Source organism: Acinonyx jubatus, chromosome B2, assembly GCF_027475565.1.
Source record: "Acinonyx jubatus isolate Ajub_Pintada_27869175 chromosome B2, VMU_Ajub_asm_v1.0, whole genome shotgun sequence".
In the NCBI taxonomy this organism is placed as follows: domain Eukaryota; kingdom Metazoa; phylum Chordata; class Mammalia; order Carnivora; family Felidae; genus Acinonyx; species Acinonyx jubatus.
Window position 1 is genome coordinate 69,886,355 of NC_069385.1, and position 14,240 is coordinate 69,900,594.

Below are 14,240 nucleotides of genomic sequence, written 5' to 3' on the forward strand. Positions count from 1 at the left end.
CCTGGGTGCTCTGAAAGCTCACCAAGTTTTAAGAGGTATCTTTTTAGAGGATATATTTTTTGCAAGAGTGTTTTAGGACCTCTGTTGATAGAAATGGAAGCCTATCTTTTGCTCTATAATAAAAATTTTCTCTTGTCTTTTTTTATTCCCACATAAACATCACATTTTGTTCCTTCTATTACTTCTTCCTACAGGTAAGCAGTAGGTCATCCAGTCCTAGTGTCAGAATGATCACTACCTCAGGACCAACCTCAGAAAAGCCAAGTCGAAGTCATCCATGGACTCCTGATGATTCCACAGGTGACCAGTGTATTTCCTCATTATAATTATGAAGCTGAATTTATCATATTTGTTTTCATTTCTTTGTGTTATGACTCTGATCTTTATAAAGGCAGGCATTTTTGGGGGTGCCTGGGTGGCTCAGTCGGTTGAGCATCCGACTTCGGCTCAGGTCATGATCTCATGGTTTGTGGGTTCAAGCCCCACGTCAGACTCTGTGCTGACAGCTGAGAGCCTGGAGTCTGCTTTGGATTCTGTGTCTCCCTCTCTCTCTGCCCCTGCTCTTCTCATGCGCTGTCTCTCTCCCTCTCTCTTCAAAATAAATAAACATTAAAAAAAATTTTTTTAAATAAAGGCAGACATTTTACAATAGGCTAGATTTTTATACTAATAAAATCAAATATTTAGCAATAAACTTAAAGATGACTTTATGAGTACTGAGATTGTCTTGCCCTCTTCATTTCCCCAGATACTTCATTTCCCCCCAGATACTAAACATGTATTTTGAACATGGTTTGATTTGGGGTTTTTACAGACAGGAAGATATTGTATTCTTGAACTTACATCTCTGATTTTCCTATTTTTGATCCATCCTACTAGATGATAGTAGTAAAGTCATTATTTTTTAAAGAACTAAAATCAGAATAATAATCCTCTTCATCTCAGTCTTTTGTTTTAAAGACACAAGATGCCAGTACCTCACTTCAGTGAAAAAAAAATTTCTGACCATTGACCTTTTGAATCATTTTTAACTGGTAGGGAGACTTCATTTCAGATACATAAATTTCTAGTTAGAAATTTAAATTTCTAAATGTAAAAAAATAAATCTCTAAATTTTTAACTAGACCTTAAAAAGCCTGTGAAGAGTCACTAAAATCCTTAACATGAATGACTAACTGGTTAAAATATTAGTATTAAAATCTAATGATGGAATAGGTTTATTATGGGCAAGCAGGAAATTATGTGCCATAGTGGAATTAACTTTTCCTTAGCATTAAGAGAATTCCTTAATAAATACTCAGCAGTATGGTTCTATAAAAATTTATTATTTATATGTTATTATGTCAGAGAAGGAAAGATGATCTCTTAGACCTTAGAAAATCAGATCATTTGGGATCTTGTATAAGATCAACTATGTTATTAATAGTGGCAATTAAATCCAAATTAAAAAGTCAGCTTTCTGTCTTTACAAACAAAAACACTACTTACAAGTATTTATAGATATTTGGCATGGCTTCGTCAAGTTCATAATTTAATATAAAAAATTAACTGAGTAGCTTTTCTCTGTTTCGTGTAAGATACAACTATGTTTAGCCAAGGGTGTACTCTCTAGTTTTAGCAAGTTTAAATTTAGTGGTGGCAAAAACTCCTCTAAGTCTCACCCCTAGCATTGCCCAACCTAGGACTGTCCAGAACATTAACCAGTACTCAGCAGCACATGTGCAGAATTCATCATTGTGTGCTTCTCCTCAGAGGTACATAGGGAAATGCTCTTGATAGACTTGATCATTAACATTCAGGTACTGTTAGCTCTTTTTGGGTCTTCAGCCCTCTGGTGAGGGAGGTACTCAACTCGGCCTCCTGACTTCAGCCTAGACTGATCTAGACATACCAGTCACCATGTGGCAGATGTGAACTCATGAAAGTAAAATAAAAATCCTCTTACGTCCCTCTCACTTAACTGCTGTGTTTTTTCTACTTCCCGTGTTCTTCCAACCTTCCAACCCCAGTCTCATTTTTTTCTTTTTGGGACCTAAGATACCACAAAATGCCAATAGTTAGAAATTGTACCTGGGTCCAGAATTCAACTCAAATTTGTCTTTGGCATTTTTAAATAATTTTTAATATAATTTTAAAAGTTGAGAGTGGTTTAAGCCTTATATTTAATGAAGTTCAGCTTTGCACTGTTTCTAAGAAAAGTATCGATGATCAAGCTAATACAGTAAATTACAGGGAAGAGATACTGGCAAATCCTTTTTCTTTGAAGGCCCCTGATTTAGGAAAAAATTACAAGTGCATACATACATAGTTAAAAAAAATTAATCAGATGTTTTTACTTTAAAAGAGAAGGGATTTCTATGCATTTTCAGAGAAAAGTAAAAAGCATACATGGGTTTAATGATCACAGCACATAATGAGGGCCTTTGGGTTTCTATTTATAATAGTGGGGATAAAGAAAGACACATACCCAAGAGCAGTTAGTGAGAGAGATGGCTAGACACAGTAGAGGGAGCCACAGAGGGGGAAACACTCAATGTTTGCAAAGACAGAAGTATAAGACATGGAGCCCATTCCTTGTAATATTATTAGAGTCAGAATACTGGCCCATTAAAAATAAAAATAAACTTAGCATGCTTTATTTAATAAATTTAATAAACTACTATATTTGCAGTGTAAGCTGAGTACTTTAATAGTTAATAACAGTCCTTGGCTTTTTTTTTTCATTCCCTGAATACTGTGAAACACTGATATACTTAATTCTAAAACACATATCAGATACAGGGTATTTATTTAATAAGATACATCAAGTATGAAAGAATTAAAAAATTTTTTTAATGTTTATTTTTGACAGACAGAGAGAGACAGAGACAGAGCATGAGCGGGGGAGGGGCCGAGAGAGAGGGAGACACAGAATCCGGAGCAGGCTCCAGGCTCTGAGCTGTCAGCACAGAGCCCGACGCGGGGCTCAAACCCACGATCCATGAGATCAAGACCTGAGCTGAAGTCAGGTGCTTAACTGACTAAGCCACCCAGGTGCCCCAGGGGGAATGAATGAACGAATGAATGAAGGAATGAAGGAATTTAGAAAGAAAGAGAGAGAGAGAGAGAGAGAAAGAGAGTGTGAGCAGGGGAGGGTCAAAGAGAGTGAAAGAGAGAATCCAAAGCAGACTCTGCACTATCAGCATGGAGCCCAGTGTGGGGCTCGAACTCACGAACTGCAAAATCATGACTTGAGCCAAAACCAAGAGTCTGACACTTAACCAACTGAGCCACTCAGGTGCCCCAATCAGTTGTAATTTTGTGGAAAATAGTGTTCCATGGGAGCATAGTTTGAAAGTCTTGTTGTGGGTGGGGAAAGAATTGGTGAGGGAAATAACAAATTAAGTGTATTTCTTGTTTAACCATTTCGGGAAACATTTATGATAGTGTATATAATTTTAAGGTAGGTAGGACTCTACTAGGCAATATGCTGTTATTTTTCTTTATTGCACTCCGGTATTTAATAAGCATTACTTTTTCAATCAGAAAAACAAACTTTAGAATTTAAATTGCCTGTCCTTTCTAATGCTCCCATTTTATATCAATAACAACAACGACTACAGTAATAGTAACCATCACCACCATGTGTTGACTGCATACCATATGCCAGCATTGCATGGTATTTCTTACATGCATTATCTTATTTCATCTGATTGAGCTTGGCTTTTAGAGTTACTTGCAAGCACATTCTCAATGGCTTTAAAAAAGGAAACTAGAATATTCATCAGTCAACAATAAATTACTGAGGTTAGTGAACCATCAAACTGTCCTAGTTTTTTATTGCTTTGCATACAGTGCCTTACTGTCAGCCTGACCTTGTCTTTATCTATACCACTCTTTCAAGGAGTCACTTGTCAGGAAAAGGGCTGAACAGTTCAGTTGTGTAGCTCATTTACTCTTTCCTAACTGTGGGAAGGCAGCTACTTCTGAAATAAAAAGTCTGTATTACTTCACAGTTATCCTGCCTGCTTCTGGAGGCATAAATGTTAATCCCATGTGACTCATGCAAGTTATGACAGTTTACCTCTTATGAAATACAAACAAAAGCCGTCCAAACAATTTGGTAAAATCGACTAGTTGTTTGATTTAATCCATTTAACTGTTTCACACAGGACACTGAACTGCAGTTTCCATATACCTAACTGTTCATTATACCTGTGTTTAACATACTCCCATCAAAAACATCTTTCATTTTCTGCAGTGATTCTCATTAGGGGAGGTGGGTTGAGGGTTCACACTAGAATATATATAAATTGAAGGTAATCCACTGGAAGAGAATGTATCTCTTATTTTCCCCTCTTTCTTCGTTAAAGAGCACGAATGTTCAAGGGGGTTGACACAGCCTTGTAGCAAACTTAGCATGGTCAAGGAAAGAAAGAGATACGAGCTTTGATTAGGTGGGGTCAGTGAAGACCAAATTTTAAAAAGTTCCCATACCACTGTTTTTGTTTTTAATTGAACAAGCATTTGTAAGCTTTAATATTATGTAATTTATAGCCAACTTAAATTGTATGAGAGTATGATTGCATTCTGATTATCTGGTAATTGGATGTTCTGTGTTTACCTTTAAATTCAGAAATAGACTCTTCATTACCAGTAGCAATAACTTTTATTTTATGTGTTGCTTACTTTAGGAACAAAATGCCAATATCTCATGAAGCTTTCTTGCTTTTTGTTTATAAATATTTATGATAGAAAATAAATAAACACATACTTGAATTCCAGATACCAATGGATCGGATAACTCCATCCCAATGGCTTATCTTACACTGGATCACCAACTACAGGTAAAGGAGTAGTTTCTCAGTGACCGTTTTTACTTTTTCCTTATAGAAAAGGTTTAGAGAATCTATCTAGAAAGCTATCTAAGCTAGAGAATCTTTCTAGAATCTACCTAGAAAGTGTTCATATCTTGTCATCGTGTATTCATTTATTTATGCTTTTAGTTGGCTTCCCCAAACTTTCTAAATTCAAGTTAAAATAATTCATTCAGTTAAGTTAATCAAGTTTAAAATTGGCAAAATCATGTTCTTAACAGTTGTCTTAAAATACTCCCATATCTTTGTTTAAGGATGCCAAGAATAGCATTTTTGCTCTTTCAGTGCACTACAATATAAAATTTACTTAAGCTCATTTCTACTTAGTAGATTTTGTAATACACTGTCACGTTCATTGTGACTGAAAATATAAGTAATACACTTCAGTGTCTCCTCATGAGTATGAGAGCCATAAACCCTCTTGGTATAATACGGTTTGGCAACCTGAAATGTAAAACCAGAGGCCAGTGATCACTTTAGTCATGATCCGCTATAACAATGAAAGTGTTAAAACCACAGGTGTGAATTTAAGCTGTGAGTTAACTCTGACAAAAGGACACTGAAATTTTCTAGGCCATGGGTTAACACTTATTTTTAAAAGATCATTGCTTTAGTGCTATAAAAATATATCACAGTCACCATATTAACTCTCAGCTTGATATTGAGATTTGATTTAATTATGTTTTAACTTTCTTTATTTATTTTCAGCCTCTAGCACCATGCCCAAACTCCAAAGAATCTATGGCAGTGTTTGAGCAGCATTGTAAAATGGCACAAGAATATATGAAAGTTCAAACAGAAATTGCATTGTTATTACAGAGAAAGTAAGTTGACTGTTATGAATAAAAATAAAACACATTAGTATTTTGGGTCTAAAATATGTTAAGGTGAAATATTGTTTAAAGACATGAAAACTGTATTAATTTTTAGAATTAATCATTAAGCATGCACTTGACCTCCTTGAATAGCTTGGGGGTTCGGGTTGTGAACTCCCACTCATTCAAAAATCTGCATGTAACTTCCGACTCTGCAAAAACATAACTGCTAATGGCCTATTGTTGACCAGAATCCTTACCAATAACATAAGCAGTCAATTAACATATATTTTATATGTTATGAGTATTATGTACTGTATTCTTACAATAAAGTAAGCTAGAGAAAAGAAAATTTTAAGGAAATCAAAAGGAAGGGGAAATACATTTGCAGTACTATACAAAAATCCACGTATAAGTGGACACATACAGTTCAGACCCATGTTGTTCAACTATATTTGTAATTTGGAGGTTCTACATATGTTCTCCCTTTTGGTTTGTAGCACCTTTTGGCTATTTTTCTTGCAAAACTAAACCTTTTTGACTACATACATTAAAACTAAGGAAAATAAACTGGTGCTACATAAACATGTTTTATGTTCTAAGAATTTTAAAATTAAAAGCTGTTTAGATTTATAATTATAAAGATTTATTGTTTCCTTGGACATAAGTGAAATAATTTGATTTACTAATGTTCACTTGTGCTTTATCTTAGAAACATTTTGTAGATCTGTTCTCTCCAGGTATCTGTTTAGGAGAATAGAATTACTTTATTTTATACCTGTGAGTGTTTTTCTTGGGAGTTTTGTACTCACATGTGTCTTTCTAAGAGTTATGGAGGCTGCCTTCCTCGCTTTTTTAAGAACTACAATTCCCATACTCCTTTATTTGAAATTCTTAAAGAAACCCAAAACTTCAGTTTTCTTAAACATGAACGTCATGAAATTTTGTACCTCATGAAATTTTGTACCTCTGAAGCTGAGTTACTGTGGTAACTAAAATGAAGTGCTATAGGAAAAACTCATGGCAACTATATGTATATATGGTACTAGGATTCCGTCTATTAATTTTAATCTAAATAAGTGAAAATTTCTTGCTTCCTGAGATAATTTCTTTTTGTACTTCCAAAAAAACAAACAAACAAAAAGTAGCTCCATCGCAATTTATTGTTATAACAATGTAAATGATTTCAATTCAGTACCTTAAAAGCTATAGAGGAAATAAATATTAGAGTCTGCAAATTATGGAGCTAACTATAGAACTGTTAGTACTTTATTTAAAAAAAAAAAAACTTTCTTATTTCACATGTTTAACCTATACTTTTTTCATACTTTATTCATTTGAAAGAGGAGTTCTGAGCTGGAAAAAATAAATGGTGGATTGAGGGAATGTGAACACTATGATGGTTTTAATCAATTTTAAATACTTTATTTTTTTTTAATGTTTATTCGTTTTTGAGAGAGAGAGCAGAAGCAGGGGAGGGGCAGAGAGAGAGAGGGAGAGACAGAATCCAAAGCAGGCTCCAGGCTCTGAGCTGGACAAGAGTTTGACATGGGTCTCAAACCCACGGACCATGAGATCATGACCTGAGCTGAAGTCGGAAGCTTAACCAGTTGAGCCACCCAGGCACCCCTTGAATACTTTAAAAATGAGAAGTATTACAAGAAAACCATTTGGAGGCTTTTCGTTAGTTATTCAGTTATATCCAGTAACTTCGCTATAGGAGCTAATATTGAACATCTCCCAAATAAAAGGGGGCTTAAAAAAGTTTATCAGGCTATGAAAGTCTCTAAGGGTCATTCCTGAAAATGTTCTTAAAAGTGAATAACTCATTTGAAAGTGGTACTTTGTATTGTTCTCACTGTTTTAAAATAAGAAACAGACTTAAGTTGGTAGCATCTATTTTAATTAGCTTGCAAATGTTGTATTAGCCCCCACTTGGCACTGTGGTTAAATAAAACTGACTTCAAAACATGAATAAAAGTTCATGAGTGTAAAAGTGGAATGTGAATGGTAAAAACATCATGTTATTTTCCTGTGGTCAGAGCCCTTCCCCAGCCTTTTTCTTCCTACACAAAAAGGATACCAGATAAAATTTTCTAAAACTTTAATTATACCATTTTATCTGTATTCACTAATTGTCTAAGTAGAGTTACTTATTAAAATAAAAGGATTATGGTGTTTGTATGGGTAAACGAGAAGAGTGGATGCTAGTCTCCATTCTAGCCCGCAGTTACATTTGCATGGTGTCCCTGAGATGCATAGTGACAGAGCCAGAATAAAAGTTCTAATTAGTTGATCTCATTGGTTATTAGTGTATAAATTTTTTCTATCGTGTATCTTTTACTATATTTTATTATGTGGTATTTGTTTTTAGGCAAGAACTAGTTGCAGAACTGGACCAGGATGAAAAGGACCAGCAAAATACATCTCGTCTGGTACAGGAACATAAAAAGCTTTTAGATGAAAACAAAAGCCTTTCTACTTACTACCAGCAATGTAAAAAACAACTAGAGGTCATCAGAAGCCAGCAGCAAAAACGACAAGGCACTTCATGATTCTCTGGGACCTTCAAATTTTAAAATATGCAAAGAAAGACTTTTTTTTTTTTAAGGAAAGAAAAGCCCTTCTAATGACAATTCGTGAGTGTTAGCTTTTGGGCGTGTTCTGAATGCCAACTGCCTATATTTGCTGCATTTTGTTTCATCGTTTATTTTCTTTTTCTCATGGTGGACATGCAGTTCAACTGTCTCCTTGCATAACATGGGGGCATCTGTGACTTGAATAAGCAGCAGTTCTCAACTTCAAAACAGATGCAGTGAACCATGGCTATATATGCATGCTCATTGTGTGAAGGCTAGCCTAACAAAACGGGGTATCAAACTAGCTGCTATGTGCAAACATCGCCTTTTTTCGAGGTGGAACCTCAAGAATGATTTTGTTCTTGTATCTCATCTCAAAAAACAAATAATTTTTTTTTTCCAAAAGATGGTATATACCAAGTTAAAGACAGGGTATTATAAAATCTAGAATAATCAGTGGTACATTATAGAAATGCAGAACCTTTAGAGATAGTTCCAAAGTGAGGGCTCTGATGCCAGCATCCTTCAATCAGTACTGAACTTAGTTCCATCCATAAAATATTTAAAGGTAAGTGGCGGCTGCTGTATTTAATAAAAAAGCCTATTTCATTGGACTGAAATTATGATACATTGAACAAAATGGAACCCTTTTTTTAAGATATAAAGATTTTTAATTCTCTGATTGTGTGTATGTGTGTTGAGACTGTAAAGACTTTATGACTCTAATATTAATATCTCCTAAATGAAATTAAAAGGTAAATGAACACGATCCAGCTTAAATGATCATTCCTTCCTGCAATGATTATTGGATTGTTGTAGTGTATATTTGAAAAACTGAAGAGAAATGATGGAAAATGGAAATAATTGCTCCAACTAAAAGGCTTGGGCTTAGATTTCTTTTATGATACCAAAAGAGTAAAAAATAAAAAAAAAAACCTGGCAAATCAGGAGAAGTTTAGTAAGGAAGTTAAAGAAGGAAATATAAATTCATCAAGTATACTCTTTATCAACATTGGAATAATTAATTTTCCTTACAAGCCCATCCTAGAATGCCTGCTGCCTTTCAACACTTTTAAGGGAATTTCAACACTTATAAAGAGAAAATTTATATTGTTAACAATAACTTTGCTACCGTAAACTTTGAAAATAAAAGTAATAAACTTCATTGAAATAATAGACTATATAAGCTCTATTTTTTCAGTTGGTATTAAAATAAATCACATTTTGATACCAGTACAAGGTGTCTTTTAAATAAGGATGTCATCAACCTCATTTTTATAGCATTAATGTTTTATGAAGAGAAAATTAAAAATGAAAGCATAATTTCTGTGATTATTAGAATTATATCATGATTGTATTGTAGTTCTGCTCTGTTTCAGATAAGCAAGTTGATCTAAGAAGTTATCAAAACTATTCTTAAAAAATGCTAAAGCAGGTAACTTTTTCTTCTGTTACTTTTTTCCTCCTTCCACTGAGTTTTATAATGTATTCCTGTGTATACAAGCAATAAAGGTAAAGGACAGTTTGTACTAAACTGTGTCATTTTTAGCTTCCTCAAAATCTATTATTAGAAAGTTTCCAGTAAATAAATGTCTACCATTGCTTGATTTAAATGAAAGAAAGGTTATCATTCCCAAATAATTTGATTACCTAGCTGAAAGTGATACTGGTCTCAACACATTAATAGTAAAATAAAATTGGCACAGAAAATACCTGTAGACTAAGGAAAAGTATAACTCCTAGCATTACTGCTTGTTACATACATGTGTCACTTCACCAAGAGGGACCTAGTCAGTGTTTAGAGACTTTTCTGATTATCTCAGAGCACAAGACATTCAAGTGTGGATGCTAATGCTTGACTTCAGATTTTATTTTAGTCATTAATGTGTTTTTACTATATATCATATATACTTAAAGGGAAAATTTATTATTGTTACATGTAATCACTTCATAAAAGTCTCAAGTAGGAAAACGAAAGAAAATAGTAGTGTTATGTCATGGTACCAAGTACAAAAACAGGCTCTTGAACACTTGCTTGTTTGTTTACAGTAAGTTCCTGGGGGTTCTCAAACAGTAATTGTCCTAGACACTGAGTGCAGCTCAGCCTACATGGTTTGTAAGTAGTTGTGTTGCAAAGCTCATACTTTTTAAGTCCTGATTATCCCTGATGGGATAAAAGTGCAGCAGGGATAATTAAAATCCACAGCTAGTTTTATCAGCATCCTCACCCATTAAACCTCCAAACAGAGACTAATAAGGAGCCAAAATTTTTATTGATTCTGGTTTTACCTTTCACTCTAACCCTCATTTATGGGTGGAAATAGCAAAAAGACAAGCAAGTGGCTCAAAGGCCCCCCTCTAAGAAATTCAGAATCTCGAACAATACCTAATTATATTTTATTCTCCAGGGAAAGAAAAAGTCTAGAGAGAAATACTCAGCAGTAAAAGTAACTTTTCTGAGTCAAATGAAAATCAGTTAAGACTTGACTTTATAGCAACACCACATAGTAAAGAGATTTGTTTAAAAGTTGTTTACAAATGTTTGACTCTTTTTGCTAAAGCATTTTGGAGTATTTATTGTCTTTTTTTTTCTCCAAGCTTCTTTTATGTTCCTAGTTTCCGCTCCTGCCTGTAGCCAGGGATCATAGGTTTTGCCTGTGAAACTTTTTTCTTTCTGTTAAGTGTATGGTTTTCAGCAGTCAACTCCTCTTCAAATGGTAGGAAGTCCCACTTGTATCATTCAAAACATTTTATGTAAAACCGTGTAATGCAGAAATCCTTGTGCATACTGTATAATTGAAGGAAGCTTTCTAGATTATTTTTGTTTGTAATAAAATTCAGATTGTTATTCTAAACTTGTTTACAAAAATGGTTAATGATTTATATCAGCAAATAAGCTGTGAGGTGTTCTGCTCTGCAATATGTTTACCTCACACAAAGTCAAATAAAAACTGAGTAGTGAGTATTCTTACAGTACTCAACACTGTTGTAACATAATCATGATTTTTGAGAAGCTAGATGATTGGCCATTTAACATAATCTATCTAACCATTCAAAGTTTTTGTTAAATGGGTGCTCTTCACAATTTCATTAAATCATGATTTATATGAGGTACAAATGGCATATACATCACTGAGTGATTCTTCTTATTAGGAAACTGGTTTCCTGTAGTATATCTAAGTTACATTAAGCATTTCATTCCATTATCTACCTACTAACCCCCCAACCAGCACCTGTGTGCACATATACACATTCTTATAAACTCGATCTTCATTTCAGTGAATCAGCTCATTGATTCACTTATTTCTTTAACAGATATTTATTGAGCATGTATTATAAGTGAAGCCCATATGGCTAATGCCAAGTTACATGTTCTCTTTAGTCACATGGTAGTTCGATTGTACTCCCATTTCACAGATGGAAAAAGGGCTCCTAAATGCTAAGACTTGTGCCTGAGTCTACTTTTCCCCCGTCAGCTGTTTTAGGCAGAATCTCATGCAAGGGGACTCTGTAGCCACTATAAGCCCATGATGTGAAGAAGAGCATGGGAAAATTTGTAAACTGAGTAGCAAATGGCTAGTGGGGGAAGGGGAGGATTTGAGGTAACTTGCAGGCACAGAGGCTTTGTGACCACTCTATAGATCACAACAAAACCAACACTTTATTTTTTTTTTAAGTTTATTGATTTATTTTGAGAGACGGAGCACAAGCAGGGGAGAGGCAGAGAGAGAGAGGGAAGGAAAATCCCAAGCAGGCTCTATACTGTCAGTGCAGAGCCCGACACAGGGCTCCATCCCACAAACCATGAGATCATAACCTGAGCCGAAACCAACAGTGAGACGCTTAACAGACTGAGCCACCCAGGTCCTCTAGCCAGCACTTTTAAACCCAAGTCTGTGCTCTATACCACTTTGCCGTAATTTAAAACTTGCTGAGTGCTTCAGTTTCCACATTATTTATTCAATGTGGTGGGGTGTCGTCACTCTTTCACTCCCCTCAGCTGAAAGACCTGCTAAAAATGGAAATAACAAATAATGATATTGTGAGGCTTGGTCTAGAAAGATTTGCTCTTAGGAAAGGCTTAATTCAGGCTTTTCCATTTTTGGTTTGTTTTGTATTTTTGTTTTTACCTCTTTGTTCTTTGTCTTTTAATTGGGATGTAATATTTACACATTAAACTGCATCCACTAATGAGTGCAGTTTACTGAGTTTTGACATGTGTATACACTTGGGAGTCCATCCAACAAGCAAGATACTGAACATTTCCTTCCCGCCTCCCCAGGGTCTCCCATGCCCCTTTGTAGTCCTTGCCTCCCTCCACTCTAGGCCCTAAGCCCCAGACCCTGATGTGCTTTCTAACAGTATAAATTTGTTTGCATTTTCTAGTTACATTAATGAAATCATTCAATATGTATTCTTTTTAAGCTTTTTTTCCTCCTCTTGAACAGTTGTTTTAATTCCTTTGACAGGAAATTTTAATTAAACCACTTTTAGTGATACTTGAAAACCTTTCAGTATCAGTCTTCAAGAGAAAACATAGGTTTTAAGAGGCTATAGATGTGTCCATTGTGGCCAGCTTGATTGTGCATTGTTGTCAGGTTCTGAAACATTTAAGATTTGCTTTATTTTTGTTTTTAGGGAACCTTAACACTTTGCTTACAAAATCCCTTACATTGTTTGATAAAGTAAGCCTGTTTATCTCTGTATTTGGGTGTTAGAAATGCAACATGGACATGGACAGTAGCATATTAGTAGGTTCATGGTAGTTTTCAGGAAATAGTCGTTGGTCAGTGTCACTTTTTAAAAAATCCTGCTTTTCATTTTTATTTAGATTGCAGCTGCTTTTTTGCTTGTTCAAAAACCTGGGAGACAGTATTCTAACTGAACAAAACAGTCTTTGGTAAAAAGTATTTGATAGGGATCTCTCATACTGATGCTCTCTGTGGTCCTGTGTACTATTGCGGTGCCCATGGGAATAACTAAGATGACATTGGTAGATCATGTACTGCTTACTGCCGGGACCTGTGTTCCTTTTCCATCAGTAATGAGTAACTGCTCTCAGAGCTTCTCATCCCTGCCATGAGGTCCCACCAAAACTGAGTTTTTTGAAATGACCTGCCCTTGATGTCAGTTTTTTCAGTGAAATCATTTCCAAGTAATGAAATGCATTTTTTATCCTGTAATTTAATGGTCAGTGATATCTTATAGATGCCACATAGCATCACGATAATTGCTTTGAGTACACCAGAAATCTTCTGAAAAGCAAAAGTCATCTGCAAAATGCAGTTGCTTCTCAGACTTACTATCTGTTTCTCTTTGTGGAATCTCTTCTTTAGTTATTAAAGGAATGACTACATTAATCATTGATAACTTTACCAAATTCAAATTAGAGAATGAAGAAACCTAAAAACGGGTGTAATTTTTTGTGGTTGAAGAAAAAATGCTGATATTCCCTCATACACCTTTTTGACTTTTAATCCATTTCCTGCAAAGATACTTACCTAAATATCCATATGTCATGAGCATATTACTTGCAAAAATCAGTACCACTTGTTTCTTTTGCATATACCATGAGAACCTTTTAACAGATATCATTTAAGGATTGGAAACATGTCTTTATTCTGTAAGCCACATATGCAGTTTATAATTTATATGCTCACAAACAATCTATTTCCATACAGTAGGGCTAATATATACTAGTACATTGTTGGACAATAGTCTTAACTTCAAAATTCATACTAAAACTCATGTCTGACCACATTAATTCTGTCCTCCCATTCATGATTCCACATTTTATGTATAGGAGACTTGAGGAAGTGGTACCAAGTTCCTAGACCTAAGCTGAATATTTCTTCCCTTTTCACTTTTTTTTTTTTCAGCAATATCAGAAAATTCCCCAGTCTTGGTGCTGCTGCATGTAGCCTATGATTCATAATGACATAAATTTGGATGCTGCCCAAAATAATGACTTCTATGATAGTTTTGCTCAT

General features: G+C 34.8%; 1 protein-coding gene across 5 annotated transcripts in view; it reads left to right on the forward strand.

Annotated features, from left to right (window-relative positions):
- MAP3K7 (mitogen-activated protein kinase kinase kinase 7) overlaps positions 1-11,105 on the forward strand; it is an 80,861-nt gene extending 69,756 nt beyond the window's left edge. For 2 of the 5 annotated variants that reach the window (XM_015081237.3, XM_015081239.3), the window contains 4 exons: positions 195-300; positions 4,765-4,826; positions 5,565-5,680; positions 8,046-11,105. In XM_015081237.3, coding sequence (XP_014936723.1) covers positions 195-300; positions 4,765-4,826; positions 5,565-5,680; positions 8,046-8,226 — 465 coding nt within the window. In that variant the 3' untranslated portion in view covers positions 8,227-11,105. The remainder of the gene's footprint in view (positions 1-194; positions 301-4,764; positions 4,827-5,564; positions 5,681-8,045) is intronic. The other 3 variants (XR_008298470.1, XR_008298471.1, XR_001431466.3) reach the window with 3 other exon arrangements.
- The last annotated feature ends 3,135 nt before the right edge of the window (positions 11,106-14,240 follow it).